The sequence below is a fragment of the Centruroides vittatus genome, unplaced genomic scaffold (assembly GCF_030686945.1).
Source record: "Centruroides vittatus isolate TY-2023 unplaced genomic scaffold, ASM3068694v2 scaffold_899, whole genome shotgun sequence".
NCBI lineage: Eukaryota > Metazoa > Arthropoda > Arachnida > Scorpiones > Buthidae > Centruroides > Centruroides vittatus.
This window is the reverse complement of record NW_027122719.1, coordinates 977,256-1,004,674: the sequence shown is the minus strand read 5'-3', so window position 1 is coordinate 1,004,674 and position 27,419 is coordinate 977,256. Positions and strand designations below refer to the sequence as shown.

Genomic DNA, 27,419 nt, shown 5'->3' with positions numbered 1-27,419 from the left:
TATCCAATATATCTACAGCATCCTTTGTTGCATTAGAGTCTAAAATTATTATTGGCTTCTTATCAAACACATTACATATCTTTTGTTACAGTATCCTTTGAAACAACACATCTGTTTTTCTTTGGACCATCATCCACGGGACAAGCAGCTAAGTAAGCAAGTAAATGACATAGTTTGTTTATATGAAATTGATTGTCATTGGCTTGCTCAATTACCTACTTGCTATCTAGACATCCCTTTGGTATTTAAGAGACAATGATTGTATTAGAGGTACAGGCAAAATTAGAAGTAAATTTCTGTAATCCCTTTGTCAGTAAGAGTTCAAATGGAACAGATCTTTTATTTTCCAGTCATTTCCAGCTTATAAGATATAAAAAAATTATCACAAATAATGTAGTGACCTTTCAAACGACTTGTCAAATCCAAAATAACTTGCATGCCTTGATTCTTTTTCAGGTATGTTTCCAGTGTAAACTTAAATATTATGTATGTAACTTGTCTAATTATCATATAAAATATCAGGTCAGTCCATAAGTTCATGCGTATTTTTATCTACAAAAAAAAAAACAGCAAAACATTTTAATTAAATTTTATTTCAATCTATAATGTATTCACCATTATTTTGTACAATTTCTTGCCATCTTGATGGTAGCTTTTTAATCTCGTCTTCGTAAAATGATTTCGGTTTTGAATCAAAATATTCAGAAATAGCCTTTTTTACATTGTTCCCATCCTCAAAAGTTTTCCCTTTTAAAAAATTCTGCAAACTGCGAAAAAGATGATAATCACTGGGAGCAATATCTGGCGAATATGGTAAATGAGGTAAAATTTCCCAGTTGTAGCTTTCAAGTTTCTGTACAGTTATTTTTGCAGTGTGTGGTCTGGCATTGTCATGCTGCAAGAAAACATGCTTTCTGTTCACTAACGACGGTCGATTTTTTTTCAATTTTTCATTTAAATGCTTTAATTGCTCACAATACATTTGAGCTGTATTGTTTGATTAGGTTCTAACAGCTCAAAGTGAATTACACCTGACATATCCCACCAAACAGACAAAAGAATTCTTTTTGGATGCAACCCACCTTTTGCAGTTGGTTTTGGCTGCTTGTCGCGATCCATCCATTGTCTTTTTCTCGTCACATTATTACAGAGAATCCATTTTTTGTCTCCAGTAACCAGCCTATCAAGAAAAGGTTCTAAAGCAATACAGGATTAAAAAGACGTGCAAATGTTTACAAGTTGTTGTCGGTTAGCTATTGACAGTTCATGTGGTATCCATTTTCCTAGCTTCGAAACTTTTCCGATTTGTTGTAGGTGTCTATGAACAGTTCGATGGAATGAATTTAAACGTTCCACAATTTCATCAACTGTTAAAGATGGTTCTGCTTCAACTAGTGCAGAGAGAGCATCATCATCAAAGTCAACGGGTCTTCCAGTACGAGCCTTATCCTCCACACTAAAATCATTGTTTCTAAATCTTTCAAACCACTTCTGCGCAGTCCTTGCACTAATTACAATTTGATTATGTACAGTATTTATTTTTTTAACTGCATTTGTAGCATTCTCCCCACTTAAAAATAAAAAGTATAAACATGTCTTTTATATTCATCGGTTACTTCCATTTTAACGAAAATAAACAACTGAAATGTTCACAATTCTGAACAGTATTATATGAATGAGATCCAATTTAACAGTTCAGTGTAAAAATTATCACATTAGACTGACATTTTTAACAGCAAAACAAGATTTTTCTCAAGGTCATAAAAATGCACATGGACTTATGGACTGACTTGATATTATTCACCAGAAGTTTACACCACATTTCACTTGTTTATTTGGTGTATACTAACAAAATGGGTATTTTTTCCTAAAAGCCATCAACTGTTATACTAATTCAGCAACTTCAACCTTTAAATTTCCGGTACAAACGACGAAAATTAACAGAAAAAAACTAACGTTTTCGAATCTCCATCGAGATCTTCTTCAGGTTCGTTAATGGAATGTCATGAGAATAGAACTCTTTTGAAGTTCAAAAAATCGAACATCTCCAGCGTGCGATGACAATGCAAAACATAAGATTGATATAATAGACCTGAGTCTACTAACGTAACGTCGCAAAATATCAATGCAGGAAATAAAACCATGTCTACCATCGTGGATTGACCTCCGAGATGTATCGCCACGCGTACGATAAAACATTGCTGTCTTTGTAATTAATGCATTTCCCCGATTTGGTAGCTCTGTAAGTCTCCAGGGTCTCCAATGCCCTAATGTGGTCCGTTTTGAACGACTTCTTAAGGAGGGTGGCGTTATCGAAGTCCGCTTTTCAACAACCGTACAAACGAAGTACAACCGTGTGCTGGTTGTTTAATCTATTTTTTATATTTGGACTTTGTTGTATAGTATCTTTGTTGTACTATACAACAAAGACCTCCATTCCTTGTACAGGGAAATAGTGCTAAGGAAGGGCACCAAGTTAGCGTACACGAGAACGCCATCTATCTATTCGCTTCTCAGAAACGCCAAGGACAAACCGAGCATTTTAAGGGCACCGGGCGTTTATAGTATCCCGTTAAGAGACCACAGATTCCAAAGGGACCTAGTATATATTGGTTCTACCAAGAGATCCCTCCAAAAAAGGGTTTCTGAACATAAGAATGACGTTGCCAAAAAAAGGCACACCACAGCCCTGTCGACGTATGCCATGGACCCCGATGTAAAAGCGGACTTCGATAACGCCACCCTCATTAAGAAGTCGTTCAAAACGGACCACATTAGGGCATTGGAGACCCTGGAGACTTACAGAGCTACCAAATCGGGGAAATGCATTAATTACAAAGACAGCAACGTTTTATCGTACGCGTGGCGATACATCTTGGAGGTCAATCCACAATGGTAGACATGGTTTTATTTCCTGCATTGATATTTTGCGACGTTACATTAGTAGACTCAGGTCTATTATATCAATCTTATGTTTTGCATCGTCATCGCACGCTGGAGATGTTCGATTTTTTGAACTTCAAAAGAGTTCTATTCTCATGACATTCCATTAACGAACCTGAAGAAGATCTCGATGGAGATTCGAAAATGTTAGTTTTTTCTGTTAATTTTCGTCGTTTGTACCGGAAATTTAAAGGTTGAAGTTGCTGGATTAGACTTTATATGTACCGGTAGTCACGAGTGAAGTTTGTTTTCAACTGTTATACTTTGACTAGGATTTTGTAGATTTAATAGAATTTCTATCCCTTTGTTTCTTATTTCCCTAACAAACTGCCATTTTATCTTTTTATCATCTAATATACTTGGAATTCAGTTGTTAAACTTTATAACCCTATAAATAATTTTAAGTGTTCCATAGAGTAACCCAAAATATATTTCTTCTTTACCTGAATCTTGTGATTCAGGAAAAGAAGAAATAATTGGAAAAAGAAAAACTTGCATATAGATTCATTACTTGCCCTGAATATACTGGCTTAAATTAACAACAATCCAATGTAGGCATGTATATCTCTACTATATAAATCTTCCCAATTTTCAGTATATAAATGACAACCTTCTAAGTTTGTATTTTCAAGAATAATGTTTTCTATATTTATTGTAAAAATAATTTGAATGCCAACAACTCATCAGTTACATGAGATGTTGCACAAACAGTAGGACCTGGAATAAGTAAAACATTTATGGAGGCAAATTGTCTCCCATATACTGTATCTAGGTTCAGTAGTCCATTCAATCGTTTTATCTTTAAATAACATAATATTACTTTCAATAGAACCTATAACACTATAATTTTCATTGTTGTCATTTGTTAACAATTATTTTCTGAAACATTGTCATATTCAGAAATGCACCGGTCATCAGAAACAGGATAACTCTTCAAGTTCAGTATCACTAAATCCTGTCATATTTCTTTTTTCTAGACAATAAGAAAAACACTATTCCAGAATTTAAAAAAAAAAAAAAAATGAAATTTTACAAAAGAATGTTCATTCAGAAATAAAAGAGAAATAAACAAATCTTATTAATTTTTATTTCAGTCACTTACTAGCTATGTCACAAGACACAGCTAGTAAGTGACTGAACTAAAAATTAATAAACTATAAACTAATGAAACTGAAACAATTTCTTAAGTTAAAACAAGTTACACATTAAAGCAGTTGAAGTGAAGTAAAATACACACGTCTAAAATAACCCATTTTTATCTTACTTAAGCACTTATACATTATCAGAATAAAAATGTTTATGTTTGAAATTAAATCAAAAATTACTACTACTACTACTACTACTACTACTACTACTACTACTACTACTACAAACGAAATCAAAATATGTTGTGTGCACAACAATTTCAAATTCAATAAATAGAATTTAATATTCATTTGGGTCCAAACAGACCCAGTCTAGTTATTTAATTCAAGTAATATTATGCTTTACTGCAAAGTAATAACTATTAAATAGTCAAAAATCAAATTTTTCATTTAAAGTACTTGACATGATATTCTGAATTAACCATTTGTGACTTTTCACAGAATGTACAGTACAGTGATACCTTGGTTTTTGTTGATAATTTGTCTAAAAACAATTGGCAAAATCCGAAACAGATGAAAACCGAGGCAATTATTTCCATATAAACCAATGTAAATCCAATTAATTTGTTCTAGACACTCCAAAATACATATCAAAAACACATTTTATAGAGAATTAATATAGCACTAAATACTAAAAGCAATAAGAAATTAACATAAAAAACTAATTAGCATAAAGACAAAAGCATTAAGATTAAAGATAAGATAATTAGCATTAAGAGGAAAGCAATGGAATTGTTCAGCTAGACACGCGGGGTAATGTCTTGTCTTGTAGAAGCTAGTTGGACACGAACATCTAGCCTATATCGCCCCTTGGTAAAGTATGACATTAATGTTATGTAATAGTAGTTGTATGCATTTACGATGGTTGTATCTCAGAGAATAATACCTTCTGGGAAATCCATTTAAGGGTAACTGGCTCCTATTCAGGCCCTATAGACATGAAGAAAACCCAAAAAACTTCACATGGCTGACCAGCCCGCCTAGGCAAAGCGCAGACCCACGACCAAACTCCCAGTGTTCATGGAACGGAACTGTTGGCCAATGGTGGGCCGTCGCAGGGTAATGTTCACACAACAAGAAATAACTCCACACTGTGCCGGAAAACGCATGGGTCACTCTTTGTTTTCACAAAATTAGCAGCGAGGTTACTTGAGCATGCTGACGAAATCCAAGGCAATCGACGAAAACCGAAACCGACAATAACCAAAGTCAACAAAAACCGAGGTATTACTATATACAGATGTATTTATGATACTGGAGAAATTTCAAGGTTATAAAACACATATAATTTGTTTTTTTATTGTTTGTTTCATATGAAGAAAGAATAATCAAGAAAACAGAAGCTAAACTCAAAATAGTAGTAAAAAAAAAAGAACAGCTATTACATAAAAAATTTTTACATTTACAATTATTCAAAAATAAATTCAAAAATTATTTAACACTATTATATAAATGTATAAAATAATAATTCAGAAATATAATATTAAATGTCCAAATATAAAAAATAGATCAAACAGAATAAAAACTTTCCTTGACAATAGTTTTAAAAAATATTAAATTATTTATATACAATAAAAACAAAATAAATATAATAAAAACACCTGTTTCTTGAATATAAATTTCCAAAATGGAATAAACTTTTTTAAAAAATTTAAGCAAAATAATTTCCTTTCAAATTTTCTCAATAAATAAATTTTTGGAGCAGTTTAATACTATAAAAAAAATATCAATTTTCAAGATCTAGACTGGTACCAAAAATAATTAAGCAGGCTTATTTTTCACTTACACTAACTTTAACTTTAAATTACCCAAATGTTAAACATAAACAGAAGAGGAGAGAAAACAAATATAAATATGAAATATTAATCCTAGAAAAGAATAAATATTAAAATAAATAATAAATAAGTATAGGCAAAATAATTTTAGAACTAGATATAAATTTAAAATTATCACATAATGTATATGTGCGAAAAACAGAATACAACAAAAATGTAGCATAACATTTCAGAGAAAACAAAAATGAGAAAAATTATGAAACCAAGCCAAATATAAACATCCAAAACAATTTGATAAAACTTAATATTTAAATTATATTTATGTAATTTTTAATGTGTTTTGTGGGGATTGGAAAATATACTTTATAGAAAATTAAAACAGCCAGTAAATTTAAACAAAAACAAAGCACATTATACAATCAAATAAAAGTAACAAACAAAGATGTTAATTTTTAAAGGATATTAAAATAAAGAGACAATTAAAGATATGAATAAAATAAATTTTTCATATCCTTTCATTACATAACAGCTAGGCCTATATCGCCTAGTTATTACATATGTAATTAACACTTAACAGCCTTTTTTAAATCAAAAATAATATTTATTATTATTTTTTTATATAAATACTTCTTTAAAACAAATTCAAAATACTGTATAACATTCAGAAATTTTGAATATTCAAATAATTTAGATATTCATAGTCAAATTACCTTAAGTACCATAGTAATAAAAAGCTAAATACCTGAACAAACATTTCCAAATTATTTACTACTATTTGGCTTAAAAATTTTGTCTAGAACTAACTGGATTAACTTTACACAATACATTCTTGCTAATTCAAATAAATTTCTTTTAGCTACTTACTCCATCATTTATTTATTTTGAAGGATTAAGATACAACTTAACAAGTCAAACTTATATTTTCAGATAATCATTTTTTGAGACACTTCAAATTATCATCATCAGATCAAATACTTAAGCAGTTTTGAACTTAGAACAAATGAATACATTCCAAAAATTGTAGTAGATTCAAACATAGATCAGCATAAATAAATGGAATTTGCATATGAAATCTAGTTGAAGCTGGAAGAGACATCAAAGCATGATTTCACATCAACATCTACTTTAATAGAAAATCTAACATGCTTTCAGGGCATCGCTAAGAGTAGTCAATCAATTCTCCAATAAAAAAGTGTTAGAGACACTGTTAAAAATGTGTTGTGATTTATTCCTAATTTTTTTATTGTAAATTTTTATCTGTATTTTTTAAAACAAATCTCTTGTTGTATGTCACATCATATCATAAACCATGCTTCTGGTAAAGCATGAGATTGTGCATATTACTGCATACAAAGTAAGTTTTTTTAACTATATTAAATGTTTGGTGATCACTGATCATAAAGCAATGTATTAATCATTTTATATCTTAATGTGATAATTTGTAACTTTACATGTAGGCACTGTATTGCATTTTAGTTACATTTTCCAAACTTATAGAATTGGCCAATAAGTCCATGCAATTTTTGTTGACAGATGGCAGTAAACATTAGAGAGGTTACAGGCTAAGTCTAAACTTCAAATTTGTATGGCAAGCAGTAGTATACATCTGATGTCCAAACTCCAAGTCAAACAGTGAAGCATTGTGATACATATGTACGCTGTGCAATGTATCACAAGATTATACATAAACGTTCCAAGAACCCGATGTATTAATAATGTGGATAACTGTGGGTAACCATTGGGAGGAATTGCGGGTGGCATAACTGGTCAGCACACCATATAGCAGAGGCTGCAGATTTGACTCTCACCTTGAGCTGTTTCCCTTTTCTTTCAGACTATTTTAAATTTAAAATTAAACTATAGTTACTATTTTCATCAAGAGATAGTGACTAACATCTACCTCTAGCTGTTCTAATCATGTAATTTCTAATTAATATTTGTTGCATATTTTCTGCCCAATTAATTTGGCTGATGGTTAATTGATTATCACAAAATTTGTTGTAAAATGGCAGATGCACTCAACAACAACAAAGGTGACCAGCAAAGGTAAAAAAAAAACAAATTAAACTATTTAAAAATATTTATTTCATAGGATGTTTAATAACACTAAATAATTATTTTTGACTTTAATTAGCATTGTGATTTCTACCATACTTTTGTTGAGGTAAGTGGTGGCTATAAATCTGTATGGAAATGACAATCCAAAAGAAGTTTGGGAAATTATTTCTAGAAATTTACAAACAAATTAGGCTGTTAATGGTAGAAGATACCGTGAAAGACAAAACTATTTCTACAGTATTATGATAAGCTATTATGAACACAACTATAGAAATTTCTATAGGTACTTCACTTACAAAAAAATTGAATAATTAAATAATTTCTGGATTAAAATTATCTGTTTCTTTACAGTGTTATTCATAAATGTGGAGTTTGGATGACTAACATTCCTAAACCGTTAAGATAATAAATTAACGAGGGAGAACGAGGGGAAGAGTTGTGTAAGGAGAGAAATGTGGGTGACGGCAATACCAGGACAACAGTTGGTGATGGCAAGACCAGGACAATAGTGTGTGATGGCGCAAAACAAAGAAAGGACGAAAGATGTTACGAAGAAGATTATCGTTCTATCAAGACGGTTGCAAGACGCTGGAAGACTGTTGTCAACTCTGGTTCTCTCTATTTCTATCTCAATCACTATTCCTACAATTTTTGGGGGCTTGTCCAGGATATTGAGAGAAATTCATACAAGAACTCTTAGAAGGGTAATAGAATCCAGACAAGATGGCGGAGTTAGTGATGCTACGGTGAACGACGAAGAACTACAACTGACTGTTGTATCTAAGGACAATACTATGACAGATGTAAAACATCTTAAGCTGATTTGAAAATTGAACTAGGACAATGAAAATTGAAAATGTCGGGTAGCAAGAGAGAGTTGGTGCAAAGATTGGAAGCAGCACTTTTGATTGAGAATGCCAGAGATGAAGACATGCAAAGCAATGACGATGCTGACAAAAGTGAGGACGAAGATAGCAATATTATGCGACATAGAAGTGAGTACTCTAAACCAATATTCACCTTTAGAGATGTTGACGAATCCCTTGAAACATTCAGTGGTGACGACGGAAAGAATGTCGTAAAGTGGATCTCTAATTTCGAAGACATGGAGGAAATGTGTGACTGGAATGGAATGCAGAAGATAATTTACGCAAAACGACTACTCAGAGGTTCAGCAAAAATGTACGTAAACTATGAACAACATACTAAATCGTGAAGAACATTAAAAAAAGCCCTTTGTGTCGAGTTTTCTCCAAAACTGAACAGTAGGAAGATTCATAAGCAACTTTACATGGAAGTGAAGCATCAGAGTGAAACGTATCAGAAATATATGTATCAAATAATTGAAATTTCGTCACAAATTACGATTGAGGAAGAATCAGTGATACAATACATGATCGATGGAATTCAGGATGAGCAAGTAAGTAAAACAGTACTTTATGGTGCTACTACTTTCAAAGAATTTCGACAAAAGCTGTGAATTTATGAAAACATGAAGTCAAGTCATAAGCTAAATGCTAAAATGACGGTGGGATCTAAGAAGCTAGAACGTGAGATTAAGCCTAATAATGCTTGTGAGGATGAAAAACGTTGCTATAACTGTGGCGGGAAAAACCATGCGAGTAAAAGTTGTCCAGAGAAAGACAAAGGAATGAAATGTTTTAGTTGTAATAATTTTAGTCATATTTCGGCTCAATGTCCTCAAAATGTTGAGAAGAGGAGTTATGAAGTAAAGGTAGAAAAATTTAAGTCAAAGTTTGTAAAAGAAGTCAAGATAGAGGAAGTGAGCTTCACAGCACTTATAGACTCAGGAAGTGATATAAATTTAATGAGAGCTGATGATTACGTAAAGTTGGGTGCACCAAAATTAACTGGTAGTTCCTTAAAATTTCGTGGAGTAAGTGAGCGTAAGAGTTCTACACTGGGAAATTTTTGGACTGTAGTAAGCGTTGACAGAGACCAATTTTCAGTTCCCATACATGTGGTTCCTAGTTCATTCCTTGCTTATCAGTTATCGTTGGGAGCAGACTTTCTGAAACAAGTTCATATCAGTTTAAAAGAAGGTCGTATTGTAAAAATTATTAAAGCAAGAGGCGCAGAAGTGAACATTTCAGACGTATACGATATTGATGTTGCCTATGTTGATGTTGGTGGTGTTGGTTTGAGCCGCACCAATGATTCAAAATATAGCGGAGTTTCTAGATTCAAAAAGAAACTACAAAGCAGTCAGAGAACAAGAAACAGGGATCAAAATAAACACTATTTTAAAAAATGATGCTCCAGTTTGTCAATGTCCAAGACAGCTATCTGCTAGTAAGAAGGCTGAAGTTAATAAGGAGATGGAAGAATGGTTACATGAAACATCTGAACAATCCACAGATGATGAAGGAAAAGTAAAAGAAGAAATAATGAAACTTTGTGACCAGTCAAAAGAAAGAAAGAAAAGCTTCATATAAATCTTCAGAACTTAATCTTTGGTTACAGCAACGTCATGCATCAAACGTTAAGCAAGCAGAAGAAGTTGCAGTTGTTCAGGAGAAACAGATAGAAGTTTGTGGTGCCTTTTTGATAGTTGGTGATGCACAGCAACGCATTGATGATCATTCAATGGAAAAGCAGAATGTTGGTTATGCAAGATTAAAATCGGCAGGTGAAGAAATTGTTCATAAGAGAGAAAAAGAGCAAAAAGAACGAAAGAAACACAGACAAAATTATCATAGTAGATCAGATAATTGAAAACGTGACGTGAGACGAAGTAGACGCTCAAGAAGTAGAAAACATAGACGTAGAAGTAGAGATAGATCTTATTATAATAGAAGAGGATATTATAGAGAAAGAGAAAAAATGAAAGAAAGATTTAAATATAAATCTAGATCAAGAGGTACTGATCAAAGACGATGTGACAACCACACTCAATCATGTGATTCAAAATTTCGAAGGCAGTCGAGAAGATCTGCAGAAATTAGAGTAACAGTAAAAGAGAACATTAAGAAACTGCAAGCGAACAACATGAAAGTGTGGGTCCATATAACTAACAAAGTATTCGACTGGTCAGACGAGGACATCAGGGACGATGTCAGCTGTCAGGATGGCTGAATGTGGGGTTTGGACGACTAACATTCCTAAACCGTTAAGATAATAAATTAACAAGGGAGAACGAGGGGGAGAGTTGTGTAAGGGGAGACGTGTGGGTGACGGCAAGACCAGGACGATAGTGTGTGACGGCACGAAACAAAGAAAGGACGAAAGACAGTACGAAGAAGATTATCATTCTATCAAGATGGTTGCAAGACGCTGGAAGACTGTTGTCAACTCTGGTTCTCTCTATTTCTATCTCAATCACTATTCCTACAATTTTTGGAGGCTCGTATGCTTAAATAATTATTATTTTAATAAAATATGTCATAATTTTAACCCAAAACGCAGAAAAATGCAGACATTTAATCTGAACTTTTAATCGCCATGCTCAATGTTTCAAACGTCATTGCCAACTTCTAGGCTTCTAAGATGATGGTGCATTTCATTTGAAGTTCACATTTTAGAGATGAAAACTTCAGCTGCAACATCTCTATTATGAGAAGCAATAAACTTCAGTTTAAGTTTTGAAAGCTAGTAACTATTTGAAATTGACATTTCAAAATTTATTTTTTAAAAAAGCATTAAGATTGGTTGTGTTTGACATCAGTTAAAACATGGATAAGCAAAATGAGCATTTTCAACAGATTATGTGCTTTTTTATTTTTAAAAAAAGCAAAAACATGGTGAAAACCTGTAAAAATATACATGCAGTGTATAGCAAGGATGCCTTGAAAGAATGTACAGGCACATGCCAGAAGTGGTTTGCGAGATTTCATTCTGGAGATTTTTCTGTCCAAAATACACCACAGGCCAGCCACCTACAAAGTGAAAGAGCTAATCAACACTGATCTACACTATACACCATGAAAGATTGCAAATATTCTCCAAATATCAAAACTGACATGGAAAAACCATCTGCATCAACTTGGCTATGTTAACAAGATTGATGTTTGTGTTCTGACTAAAATATATCTCTTAGAAGGCATTCCCATCAGAGATTCACTAAAAAAATCTGAGGGAAAAGATTAATTTTTGAACAGATTAATTCACTTTCTTTTATTTCTAATGAGAAAAAATGATTCAGACTTCAAACAATTCAGAATTTAAATGGCCTTCTGAAATGAATTAAATTCAAAGTAGAAGGCACCACTATATATATAATACAGGCATCTTCTAAATTATACAATTTGCAAAACATGCCAAAACTTCTTAAAAAATAAATATAAAAAAACTGGCATTGATATAATTCTAAAAATATATTTATACCAACAGTGCATAATACTCTCAAATAATGATCGTATTACTGTCAAACAAAAACAACAAAGTAGTCTGACAGTGACTATTATAACATGGTTCTAACTCAAAATGAATGCTCTAATTTAAATTTTGTTAATTTTAAACAATCACAATTTATTGACATATAGGTCGGCCTAGTACAATGCGGTAGATATGTTCCTTGAAAATACCGCATTGTGGGAAATCGCGTTATAGGAGACACCAACTTAATACAAAAACTGGGATTCAGTTCTAAAAAGAGAAAAACTGCCTTTTATGGTGTAACATTTTCATCATTTTTTAAATTTATGTACATAAAAAGCTTAAATAAAATTCAACATCATATAAAAACTAAAAAGATTATGATTTCAAGTCAAAATCAAAAAGAAACAATGTTATGCTCAAATTCAGTCCTCATCGTCACTTATTATAGTTGTTCGAGAATGTCCTTATTTCTCGAACAAGGGCCTTATTTCGAGATCTGAGCTTGTTCCATCAAGTTCCACTGCACTTATGTGATCCGTGTTGCAATTTTTCTGTTATGTGAAAGATAATTTGTTTCTAAATACCCTAAACTGCGTTGTAAGAAAATTTTCGCATTTTTCCAACTGCATTGGAGCGAAAACGCGTTGTAAAGGTACCGCGTTTTAGGAGGCCTACCTGTATATTTATGTGAAAAAATTCTTAAAACTGTTTATATACAGCTTTAATTATTAAAATATAATAATTTATATATGAAAAAATTTGGGAAGTGGAAGATCCCATTCAAATACATTATAAATTATATTCCATTTACAATGCTTCCTCAAAGAGCATAACCCAATCATAAATTGGGGTTGTCCATATACATAAAAGTAAAATTTTAAAAAATGCATACACAGTATGATACTGACATAAGTTTAAAACAGGAAATTTATTCTGAATTAATCAAGGTACTGGTACCTTTAACAATGGATTAAATTTAAAGAACCTATTAAATATGAATTAATTAATTCAGTAGAGCAACTATAGTGACTTATACTAAATCTATACATCAATATATTAAGTTGAGGAATAATTCATGACCATTTTTTTCAAATTTCAAAATGCACACAAAAATATAAAATGCATTGGCAAAATGTTTTATGTTATTTGAAAGAAAATTTTTTGCTCTACAAGATAGTGTGTTTTGATTTTTTAATTTTATTGATATTTGTGTATTTTCAAATCATTAAAATGAAATATCAATTGGACAAAACAGCATTTTTGACACCATATGCTTTTTGCATTTAATGGAGATGTTACGGCTGCTGAAGCTGCTTGTGAAATTTCTGTTGTGTATGGAGAAGGAACAATGCCTCAAAGTACCACCCACTGTTGGTTTTTGCACTTCAAAAATGGAAATTTTGACCTCAAGAACAGATCATACACTGGTTGACCAATTGAGTTCAATGAAGAGTGATTGAATCAACTTCATCACAAAATTCCATGTCAAATGACCAGAGAATTGGCAAGGCAGATGGATTGTGATAAAAAAACTGTGATGAACCACCTTCATTCAATGGGCAAGGTTCAGAAACTCGACACTTGGGTGCTACGCTCCGAGTGAAAACAACAAAAAAAAAATCAATGCTCCACAATTGCCACCAGTTTGCTTGCTCAATATTGCTCAAAACATGGTCACAAATGGTGTTTTCTTTACTGCATTGTCACTGGCGACAAAAAATGATGAGTTTTCATCAATATGAAGCAGTGAAAAGAATGGCTCAGCCCCGACAAACAAGAGACTCTGCAAGCAAAACAAAACCTTCATCCTCAAAAGACCATGGTGGGATTGGGAAGGCATAATTCATTATAAATTGCTTGAGCACAATCAAACATTCAACGTGGAGCTCTATGTTCAATAACTGCACCAACTCAATGAAGCAATTCAGCAAAAAAGACTAAATAAGCGAAACGACATTCTTCTGCAACAGAACATCATTCATCCTCACATAGCCAATATGACCAATGTCACAATTCAAGAACTCAAATGGAAAGTGCTGCCTCATCCTCCATACTCTCCACAATTGGCACTGTCAGATTTTCATCTCTTTCAATTGCTTTCAATTTTGCATGGTGTTATCATTCAATAAAGACATGGAATTGAAGACTTAATTGGATGAATTCTTTGAGTCAAGACTGGGAGATTTCTATCGCCAAGATGTTGAAAAACTTATTGAACAAGAGGAAGTCATAAACAACGATGGCGAGTATATTACTGATTAAATATTGTAGTTTTTTGTTTAAAATAAATTTGAATAAAATGCTCATGAATTATTCCTCAATCCAATATATAACTTTTCATTTTAATTTTTTTTTTTTTATATTTCAATATAGAATTGTTTCATTGAAATGATATATTTCAAAAATTCTAAATTAAACAATAAATATTCCTGGTGAGAATATTCATGGACACTGAACAGTCTCACCAGGAAAGTATTCAGGCAAAAAAAGATATCTAATAATTAAAAGGAAATTTTGTTGATTAAATATAATTATTGAAATAACTTATGATGGTGATTTTATTTATATAGAATCACCATTTACATGTTATTTAAATAATTGAATAAATTTAATTAATTTACCTATAATTTAGACATATCTGAAAAAGTAGCTAATCAGATTATATTTTAAATCTTCAACTCACAAGATAGATATTAGAATTGAAAATATGCTTAACTAAATGTTCCATACAAAGTTATACACCAAACATAAGAATTTATAACTTGTATTAAAATTATTTAGACTAAGTTTTATCAGACTGGATGGACACAGCAGAATGCTCAGTCAAACATTAAATAGTATAACTGATAATGTGTTTTGATTGTAGGAATTATATGTTCAAATTCTACTCCCTGAAAGTTTTTTCTGATCATCTAATTAATAATTAAATAATTTAGACTAATTTATTAAGTAACTACTGGATGTGAATGATAATTCTGTTTACATCAGTGACAAATTTCTATTTATGTGAATTTAGTGTAATTTAGAAAAAACTGTTGTTGTTTGATTTCTTAATTAATCCAATTGTTAAAGATAATTATAAGATATAAATAAAAATTGCATTGAAAAAATGAAATATATAAACTAGTATACTTACATGAAATATTTTTCCAATGATATTAAAATAACAATGAATCATTCTAATTTCCGACACAGATAATGAATATATAAAATTAAAAACAACACTTATAATTGCTAAAAATAATCTTTTGAAAATAATACACTTATTTATATCAATTATTGTCAAAAATTATAATTCTAGATGTTTTCAGAACTTTAACAACAACAAAATACTGTGATTGTATTTCCTTACCATACATAATGATTTGTTTTTTGATTGTACAGTACATACACCACACACCATATAAGCAAGCACGTTTAGGTTTCCAAATATGATTTTATTTTGTATTTATTTCAAATCACTCCATGTTAACGTCCAGGTTAATACATACGAACAAATAATTTAAATGATCAAAATGATATTTATTAATACCATTTCTCATATTTGTCATTCTTGTTTTTAGTACGATTTCATAAACAGATAGGCAATAAGATTGTAAAATCAGTAAAAATGAATATACACTAAATTATACAAGTTACACAACACATACAATATAACAAATTGAATGTTTCCTGCCACGACAATTTTATCAATAATATGACAAAATCATATCTTAACAGACGTAATGAATTTTATTTAATAAGATTTATATTCATGTTAAACTATATCCGTTAAAATTTATGTTAATAGTTAAAAATAAAATGATAATTTACAGTACGAACGCTTACGCAGATGTACAGTACGTATTTAAACTTTCCTGGAGAGACTATCATAAATATTTCATAATAATATAGGCTAAATAAACAATATTCACTGCTATCAGATAGGATTGTTTCATATAGATTTTATTCTACGCAGATGTTTTATGATGTAATAGTATATAATACAGTTTATACAATATTTTTCCTATTGAAAATGATGAAAAATTAACTTGTACTGTTTTTTATTACCAATCATTCCAAAGTTCTCTACATAAATAATTGTGATTAAATTTTGATAAATAATCTGTAATAGATATTAAAAGTTAATTATATATAAATTTAAATCTCAACTTTTTAAATATTTAAAGTGTTTAGGTAATGTTAAATAAAATTCAATGGTTATAAAGCATGTTAAAACTAAATTATTTTAATTACAGTATCTACATAAAGTAGTTATCTTTAGATTTAAAATACAGCAATTGCGATAATTCTTATGAAATTCACTTACATCCTAAAATCTTCCATGACACAATTAACCATACTTATAATTTCATTAAATACTTAATAATATAACAGATAAGCTTTACTCTACTTATTCTAAATATCAGTTAAACTTTTTATTTTCTTTTTTTTTAACATTCGATTAATATTGAAACTAAGCCTAAGTTTAGGCTTAACGTATTATTCGACATGAATTGCTTACTTACCATTATCGCATTATTATGCTGTATCTATCTTATATCTTAAGTATAAAAGACATTGAGATTAGACTTCTTTTTTAATATGAAAAAAACACTCGTTAATATTCTCTCTTGACCCGTTTCAACTTCCCGTTCCAATCCTCAAATCGACGACATCGTTGATCACGTGACACCCCCGAGATCACGTGGTTTTTGTTTTCACGTGATTAATATGGCGGTGGCGGTAATAGGTTTGCGAGGATATCGATACCACGTGGAAAAATGAAAGTCGAATATCTAGTTGTAGATTCGGGAGCTTTAATTAGAAATGCGCCTGTGCATGTAAGTTTTTTATTTTTTTTGTGTAAAATGTGATAAGTTATGTTTTATTTCCATTGTTTTTAAAAGAGAAAACGATAAATTTTCATAATTTTTTAGGTTAAAATATTTTGTGCTTTACTGAACCGTTCAGCCCTTTTTCTCTGATATTTTTAGGTTTAATAGACATAAAAATGTAGGTGGTGTAGCGAACATCTTTCTATCAAATTCTCAGTTATAATAATAATAATTTAGGTTTTTCAATAAAAAATACATTAGTCCTACATAGTAAGCCTAAGTTATTGATCACAAGTCGTGATTCAATTGTTCATGTTGTTTTATCTTTAACCTTTTTAAAAATAATTTATGAATTTCTTATATTTTACTTTGGATTATCTTTATAATTATCATAATAAATTATTGTAAGAGGCAGTCCATAAATTACGTAAGTGCGATTTCGGCCATTCTAGACCCTCACCCACCCCTGTGTAAGACCGTAATATTTTCTTTGATTCCCCTCTCCTTTCCTATCTTACGTAATATTTAGGCATGATTTTATAGAAAGATTTTAACAAAATTTTTTTATGAAACTCTAAAAACCTTAGATCCAAAATATATAATTATTAATTAGTTAATTAATATGTACTATTATTTATAAAAGACTATGTGAACAAATATAAAAATTTAATGAATTCGAATGAACAATTTATTCTAAGAACTTTATTTTTTAATTATTAACAATCTTTTTATCATCATCATCATTAATCAACTTCATAATATTAATTTTTATATTAATTTTAATTTTCAAAAAGGACGGAAAAAAATTTGAGAGATTGACTAGCTAGTGCACGTGTAAACAGAAATGTCATACAAAATAAAACAAGAGAAACTAGAATAGAGAGAAACTACATTCCGTTACCGTATTGATTACATCTTGGCTAAGGCCAAGAAAATAAACTACATGCTGCTGAAATATGCTAGGTGCACCTGGGGACTAAATCATAAAGCTTGTAAAACTCTATATAATGGGGCAATACAACCAATGCTACTTTATGCAGCCTCTAGCTGGGATCACGTAACTAGTAAAAATTCAGTAGCAAATAAATTACTCTCTTTTCAAAGACAGTTTGCCATCAGAATTTCAAAGTGCTGCAGAACTGTTTCTACTAATGCCCCTCTGATACTAGTGGAGCTCCTTTCTTTGCCACTATGTATTGTAGAAAAGGTTCTAAACTACTATATCAGAACTACAAACATCAAGGCTCAACAACGGTCTCTACTCTTATCTACGGCTGTTCATATGCTACCACATTGCAATTACCCTACTATCTCTGATCATCACCCTGTGAACAAGGTTATCCTCAGGATACATTTGGTGATCATCTGCTTCCTCCATGGATAATCATGCAGACATTAATATCTACACAGATGGGTCCAAAAACTCCCTTCATGTTGGCTCAAGTATTTATATCTTCCTCCAAACTGACATATTTTGCCCAAAATATGTTAGAACAGGGATTCCCAAAGTGGGGGTCACAAAAAATATTTGGGAGGTTGCTAAAAAATTGATGCCAGATCAATTTTTTTTCAAATATTTTATAAATTTACTATGGATTCATGTTTAGAAATAATAGAAATAAAAAATATGTAAAATAATTTTTACTTAAATAAATTGCACATATAAATAATAAAAACAATATAAATATTTTAATACGAGCCTAATATTCATAAATTTGTGTGCTATTGGGGAATCCGCAGAGTTCCACTCTCTGCCTAAACTATGATAGAACAACATTGTCATTTGGAACAGTGTTTGCTAGCAGCGTTGCGTCTGTAGGCAAGTTGAGTTAGAAATACAGTAGAGCATCGATTATCCGAAAACCAATCAACCAAAAGCTTTTCAGTCGGCAAATTTAAATTTTCGCTAGTGCTGTGGCCAGTGGTGATACTCAAAATATTTAACAAAGGGTTCGCTAGCAGAAAATTTTTCCCTGACAATCACCGACAAACGAAATGGAAGTTTTGGCTAGAAATAAATACAATACCTTTTCTTGCGATATATCTAATAATCAGTGGCATATTTGGATTTGGAACGTAACAAGCCCTGGGCGAAGACCAGGTAACAATAGTATATTAGTACTGTCAACCTTTTTTTAGGCAGAGAAATTTTTTACCCTGAATGGCGATAATAGACAGATGTCATCATCTCTCGAAATACAATATCCTTTTTATTTCTGTCCATAGCCCGACACGTGTTCCGCAGCCATCTTGTATTTTCTCGCGTGCATGGAATTCTGGGATCTCTCGTATGACTGTATCTAGTTTCAAGAACTCTCTTGAATCGATCGCAATTAAACCTTGTTTCGGTCGAGATTGAAATGGTCGAGAGAGATCGCACCAAGACATAGTCCCCGACCTTGCTCACAATCTAGATTGAAATGCTCGGTGCGAACGGAGTATAAGGCTCTAGTTTAATAGTATTACAGAGTATATGTATATTTTAATATATTTTTTAAAATAACAAAACCACTGAGAAATGTTCCATGTGTTTAACAAGATTCGGAAAACTGAAAATTTTAACAACGGGTTCGGCTGAACCTGTGCAAAACCGCTGAATATCACCACTGGCTGTGGTGCTGCAATATTTGGCTGTCTTGGGCTACTCCAATATTATTTTAGTTGGTATGCATTTTCAGCTGGCAGCACTGTAGCGACCATGAAAGGGTACTTAACCCCCCTCCCTCCGGGATGTTTTCCTACACATAATCATTCGTCGGGGGTCGTTTGAAATTTTTAAGTGCAAAAGGGAGTCGCGGACCAAACAGTTTGAGAAACACTGTGTTAGAAGATATAGCTACCCCCCACATTCCTCCATCAATCAAGTTGCAGAAGATGCTGTCTACCAAGCTGTTCAGTGAGCCACTTCACTACCAAACAAAACTCTGTCTATCAACATTTACAGTGATTCTCAGTCTGACCTAAAAGCTCTGTTAAATCTGAATTGCAATAGCAATAAAATCACATATATCCAGCACCATATTAAAAATCTTGTAAATAAGATAACTTTTATATTTGTTCCTGGCCATACTGGCATACTAGGAAATAAAAAAGCTGACTTTGAGGCTAAGTCAGCTGAAAAGGACACTGACTTGGACTACACGCAGCCTTAAAAATTATATTCATGACAACTCTATGCAAAAGTGAAATCAACAATGGTTGAGCAGTAAAACTGGTAGAATAACAAGACTTTATTTTCCTAGTGTTGAATGCAGGTTCTCGTCATATGGTAATTTTAGAAGCTACCTGGCGATGTAGCCTATAACCGGGCAGAAAGTGCCTCTTGCTTTTGCTCTACAGAAAACCTAGACACTATCAACCATATGATCTATCATTGTCCAATTTACAATCAAGCTAGACTTATTCTGAAATTAGAAATTTTTATGCTTGGTTTCAGGTGGCCATGTCCACTCGACATGCTTGTTCAGAAGCTACTGTTTGATACTTTTTACAATTATGTTCAAAATATAAGGAAGAAAAGACTCTCTCTGTTCCATCGGTGAGTGTGTTCCAAAGTTCTAAAGCGGTTTTTGCATTTCGAAAATTTTCTGATTCGAAAGAGGATTTTATCCGTTTTTATCCACCTGAGGAAGACGAAAATAGCTTCGTCGAAAGCGCTAGTGATTATAGTGATATTCGTTAACACTTAACGCCTGGATGTGAATTTTCTCGTTTCTTGCTTATGAAATAGATCGGCGTGCAGTCCACCATCGTTACGATTTAAGAAAAGACTATAATTTCTAATTTCTAGTTTTACATTTTAGTTTTCACTAAAAGCCGAATACTAATTTTATGTTTACTTTGTATCTTGTATTTTGGTTTATGTATTCCTAGTGTTATACACCCACAGGACTGGTTCACTTATTCTAATAATAAAAGAGAGAAACCACCACACGGCCTTTCTTCCATGATAAAAAATGTGTAGAGCATAAGTCTGCTAGCATTATTATTCTATCACGTCACATGAGATGACGTTAGTACAACGAGCGTTTGTAATAGAAACCGCCAAATTAAAAATTCCACCACTCAACGAGATTAAAAAATAAAAATATTACATAAGACAAGATCTATTACTCCCCTATCCCTGAGTAAGAAATCGTAAGAAATCCTTGACCTCCACCCACCCCAAAATACCTTACGTAATTTATGGACAGCTCCTAATCGTATTTCAATAAATTTCCGTAATGAAATTGACAACCACCAACACAATAACAGAATATAATTCACAGCTGTAAAAAAGGGTAATTAATATTTTAAAAATTATGTCAAGTTATATGAAATCTACATATTTTGAATATTGTAAGGCAGTTGAGTCCACTTAAGAAGGAGCAGTTTGCTTAAGAGAGTACACCCCCCTTTTTTGTATTTTCTCCCAATGTTCTCCCTCTGTTAATAGTGGGACCACCATTAACATTAACAGAGCATCAGATAATAGAACAGTCTACATAAAGGAGCACTATTCTAGGAAAGAATTATAAGGATCTATCCTTAATCTTATGGTAAGTCATCACCTGGGACACATTGCAACAGGCTCTCTACACTATATTTCTTGAGATTTGGTTAAACTTTCCATTGGCCAATTTTCAAATTAACGGACAATCAAAAGATTTCTTACAGAATCGTAATGAATAACATATGCAATAAGTGATTAGCAATTAGATTTTAGAAGTCACACAATTTTACCTTAAAGTAGCACTGTATTTATTTTTATGTACCATTAGAGAGAACATTCAGAAATTTGGAACAAGGATGTTCACATCTTTTTAGTAGGCTATCTTCTATATTTCTGGGAAGAAATAACATGACTGGTAAATAAACTGTATTAACTAATTATTCCATATAAAAATAAAAATGATGATATAAGAATGGAAGCCAATATGTAAGTTAAGGTAAAATTACACGATAATGAATTTTACTGTTTCTGACTGTTGTAAGTTACAGCAGGTATCCCTTGTACAACACAGTTTTGTTCTAACACTGTTTTGATTTGGAGATATCCCTGTACAAAGGACAAAGAAAAAAATAATTTATTTGTCCTTGCTTCCTATACTAGGCCTAGCTTTCTTATAAACCAGGTGTCACTGTTGGTGATAGTATAGTGCTCTAAATAAACCCAAACAACTGTCACCATGTTTTGTTTTTATAAATTAAATTAATAGTTATTGCATAAAAAGATTAAATTTTTAAAGATCTCTTAGGCAAACTCAAGCAAATGAAAATATCAGATTTTATTTTGCTTGCATTTGCCTAAAAAATAGATAAAAATTCAATATATTGCAGATACTTCATATGAAGGTCAACAGGAAAGCTCAGAAGATGATGGTATTTTGCCAAAAAAAAAAAAAAAAGAAGGTTCTCATTTAATGTTTAGCAGTGAAGAAAAAATTAATGTTAATGTGCAGTACTTTTGACTGTGACTGTTAGTTAATTATTGATTGCTTTAAGAAACATTTTTCTCTTAATTATGAAAAAGAAATAGTATCCTTTTACTAACTTTTGAACCTAATCTTATGTTTTGTACTAGTCCTTTGTTTCATATAGCATGGATTTGCATAACACAACACTTTTTCAGAACATACATAGCATGTTATACAGGAGATAAATTTACATAGAACTCCTAAAGACATGAGAAAGTAAAGAATCAAATATCACAACCTCCTCTGGGTGATATTGTTACTTTGGATGAGGGAGCACAATGTGTGTGCTCTCTTAAGTAGACATGACTGTGTAAATGAAAACATCAGAATTTGTCACTATACTATATTGAAAATAAATAATAAGAATTCTCTTATTTATTTTTGATATTATTTATTTATTTTGAAATTTTTGTTGGCAAAGTCTAAAGCCATTAGTATGATGTTTCATATAAAAAAAAAATTGTTGGACATGATAATTTAGAAAGATCTTATTTATAGGTGAAATATCTATGAAGTAATAACATTATTATTGTATTTTTCTCCTCTTACATTAGTATCTATGGAAATATATCTTAATAAGAAAAAGTACTGATCTAAATTATAGTAATATTATAATCAATATAAACACTATTTTTAATCTATAGTTGGAAAACTTCTGTTCTTTAAATAAATTTTGTTAACACAAAGTCAGACCAAAACCTTTTACAGTGTTGTATACAACAGAGAACCAACTAACATTTTTGGCCTCCACCAAGGCCTTCTTCAGGTTGATAACTAAAATTTTTTTAAAGTTGCAAAAAAATATTTGAAAAGAGCAAGATATTTGCAAACTATCTTTATTTTACAGTAGAGCATCGATTGTCCGACTCAATTGGGGACTGGGGTTGGTCAGATAACTGAAAAAACGGATAACCAAAAAGTATGAAAAAATACATTATTAGTATAGTATATTAGTATATCCCATGTAATTAGTATGTTAGTATATTGCTATTAACCTACTTCACATTGAATTTTCATCAATGTTAAGCCTAACAAAATTTTTTTAAAATAATCGTCGCTATTGTATCGTTAAAAATTATTTCTTTATTTTGCACAAAATAAATACAAAAATAAAGAAAAAAATTGAAAATTAAGCCTGGTTTAAATACTGGTCTCCCTTTCATGGTCAAGCCAATGTTGCCAGCAAAAACATGCAAACATTTAACAAAAATAATATTAAAGTAGCCAAGACATAGCCAAATATTGTAGCGCCACATCACTAGCAGACACTTGAATTTGCCGACTAGAATGCGGTCAGTTAACTGATGTGACGGTTGATCGCGGGTCAGATAATCGATGCTCTACTGTATTTGTATTGTTTAACTTATCAAAATTCTGAGGTTTTTTTCGTAAGAATTTGAAGGATTTTATAGATATATAATATTTCAATGTTGCACTTATTAAGTTTATAGATATATATATATGAAATACTGATATTTTTTTTTTTTTTCAAAATTAAGAAGTAAAATGTAAAGCCACAATATTTGCTTATTTATTAAACACCATTCATTAATCTAGGTTTCTAGATTAATGAATGGTGTTTTGGCTTTATTAATAAACAAATAAGCAGATATTTTGGTTTTACATTTGAATATGGTACAAGTTGTATATTTTTAAGAAGTGGAAATTTGTCAAGAATCTTTTAGAGCCTATATGAAATTCGGTTAATTGTAAATGTTTTAATTGATAAATATATATATAATATGATTCAATATATTTTTTAAAGTAAACTTTAAAATTCACATTTTCTTAAAAGATCAAAACTACTTTTGTGAGTGAAAATTTCTGAAAACATTTAGATTATAATATAAGTTTTGTTTATTGGAATACGATTTTGATCTTGTATTTTAAAAATTTTTTTTTATAACAAATAACTTCCTAGAACATTATTAAATATAGTACTGTAATGTGATAAAACAAAACTCTTTAAACATGAATATTTTAAATTCAATTTTAAATAAAGGAATTTTCCAGCAAAAAATGAAAATTTTATTGATATGATTAATATTTATAGGCTATAAAAGATGTGTAAGACATTTAAATGTCTTAAAAATTCTGTATTGTATTGAAAAGGCATAGTCATTTTCAGATTTTTAATATAAAAAAAGAACTTTTTGTTATTTATCCATACATTTGAAAATGACTACTGAGAACATTTGTGCTTTTAACAGTGTTAATTAATTGCTGAATTTTTAATTTTTCTAATTTGCATATTGATTTGATGACAAACATATTGATTGAACATTTTATATTTAATATTATATTTGTCTTTAGAATGTTTTTAATACAAAGACATCATTTTTAGTAATGATTAAAAATAACTTGGCATATTAATACAGTAGAGCATCAATTACTGAAGTAACTGGAAAGTTTAGTTAGCCTAATTAAATTGCTTGGATAATCAAACACGTGTAGGAATTTACAGGGTATTTGTAGTTTAACAGAAACTATAAGTAGTGTTATGTTTCATAAAAAATTATATTATCTTACGATTATATTAAATGTAAAATTAATTATTTTATTTCTAATTTTTAAATTAGTCTTGTTTCAGCCTGATAAATAATCTGGAAGTTCATTTGGCATATTTAAATTAATTATGTTTTATTCTCTAATATAATATATGATGATTATAGCTGTTTATCAAGAAATTTTATAGAATGGGAACCATTATTGTCAGCAGGAAGGTAACCTCAGCTACAATGGGGAAATCTGGTCTACACAACTTCATCCATGGGAAAGTTTTGTACCCCAAATTTTGATAAGTTTTTTTAATTAAAATAAAATTTAAAAAGTGTATTATTTCATTTGCTGCAATAAATAAACTTTCTGAAGTTGAAAGATAATCGTTTATTTCAAATATAGCAAAAAATAGTTTGTAGGTCCCTAAGTAACAAAAATAAAGATTTTCTTCTAATTTCCAACATTGTTAATTTAAGATTTTTTTCTAAATAACAGTAATCTTAGATTTTAATTCTGTTGTATTTCAATCAGTCTACTAATGAACTTTATTAATAATAAAGATTTATTGTCAAAAACTGCAAAGAATAATTAACATCGCATTACAGATGTACCCCAAACAAATGATATATCTACTTACAACTGCTTGTTTGTGGTACACATTCTTCTGGTATAGATGTGGACAGGCACTGAGTATACATAGAAGTGTGAGAAAATTGCTCGTTTCACACAGTAAATATTTGCATATAATATTTTCTTAAGGGTTAATACTGTATAGAATTATCTCAAATGGACAAAATTATGCAAAATAAAAATCTTGAATGTGAATACTCTTGTCTTGTTATGCCCTAAGGATAAAATATTTTGAACAGATCCATGTATTTTGTAACTTTTTACCAATTCTTAATAAATGAATATGTTCCATCTGTTGTCAGTTACATTTGTAAACTTCTCATAGCAATCATGTTTTTTTATATGGTAGTAGATGGAAACTTTTATTAGATTCCCATTTGACTTTGAATTGCATGTGGACAAAACTTTACTTTGTCTATTGGAACTTGTCTTAACATTTTACTGTAAAAACAATATAAATGTATTAAAATTTAATTAAAAGTCAAGTTTATCTGTAAATATCTATAAAAGACAAATCAAAATAATGCACCTGAACGTAAGGCTAAGCATGTCTAAAGTGCTAAAGAAGAGGAAAATTCCTTTTCTAGAATAGACTCCAAATTCACCTGATTTATCTCCAGTAAACAACATTTGGAAAATGAAGAAGACACAATTAGAGAAGGAAAAACCAAAGCAATGCAAATGGATTAATTGCTTTAATACAAAGAGAGTGGACTGAAATCTCCTCAGGTGAATGTGCCAAACTTGTTGATCATTACCTCGTTGATTAAAAGCAGTTATTTGAGCCAGAGAACATTCAACAAAATTTTTGGCAATTGATGCAATTATTCAATATCTGTATTAAACCCTTATTTCAGTTAGCCATTTAAATTTACCAAAAAGGAACATTTTTGCCCTTTAAGATGAAAATGTTCCTTTGTGGTAAATTTAAATGATTGGCTACCTGAAATAAGAATTTAATACATACTAATAAGAAGCTATAAACCCATGAGATAATATTTGAGAATAATTAATATGTTACAATTGAATAAATATTAATTATTTTATGTTAAATTATTAATGTATTAATCTTCATTACATTGTTTAATATTTCTCTTTCATATTTTAATATGTAATATAATATAATATGAATTTTTTTGCAACATGACAAATTTATGAAAAGTAGTTGTGCATTCTATAGCTCTATATCACCAGTGGCACAAGATGTTGAAGTTCCATGGGACCAAACCAAGGTTATCAGGTTAATTCAAGATATAGTACATTAAGTTTTATTTGAAAAAAATACTTGAATGAACTGATACTTTTATTGAAGTTATATCATTTTGATTGCCTTTCATTAGCTATCTTTTCATGTGTTAACGTTATTTTTATTCAATGTATTTTAACTCTTGATAGGTACATATTAGCATATTTTTTGATTGTATCATGCATATATCAGTTTAAATTTGTAGAATTGAATTTCTTGTTTAGTTGAAATTTGGAGATGATTACTAAAAGTATTTGAAAACATTTATGTTTGTATCAGATTGACTGCTAGTATGAAATAGGTAATTGTATTTATTTATAGGTAAAAACAGATCTAAATGACCCAAGTCAGATAGTGGTGTTTTAGATAACCAGAGATTAAGTGTCCAAAAAATGAAAATATCAGAATATAATCATAAATAAAGTATAATCATATAGTATATCAAATATATCAAATAAGTATAATCATAAGTAGTGTTCATAAGGTTACATTTCAAGTAATTTGTATTTTGC

At 30.6% G+C, this 27,419-nt stretch overlaps 2 protein-coding genes across 3 annotated transcripts in view; one reads left to right on the top strand and one right to left on the bottom strand.

The window, feature by feature from the left end:
- Positions 1-16,900, bottom strand: part of Su(dx) (Suppressor of deltex) — a 69,179-nt gene extending 52,279 nt beyond the window's left edge. For both annotated transcript variants that reach the window (XM_067288692.1, XM_067288693.1), the window contains exon 1: positions 16,768-16,900. The gene's annotated coding sequence lies outside the window, so the exon portion shown is untranslated. The remainder of the gene's footprint in view (positions 1-16,767) is intronic.
- Positions 16,901-16,914: 14 nt separating this feature from the next.
- The window catches only part of LOC136990313 (RNA-binding protein NOB1), a 40,443-nt gene continuing 29,938 nt past the window's right edge, over positions 16,915-27,419 (top strand). The window contains exon 1 of the mRNA XM_067288706.1: positions 16,915-17,082. Coding sequence (XP_067144807.1) covers positions 17,023-17,082 — 60 coding nt within the window. The 5' untranslated portion in view covers positions 16,915-17,022. The remainder of the gene's footprint in view (positions 17,083-27,419) is intronic.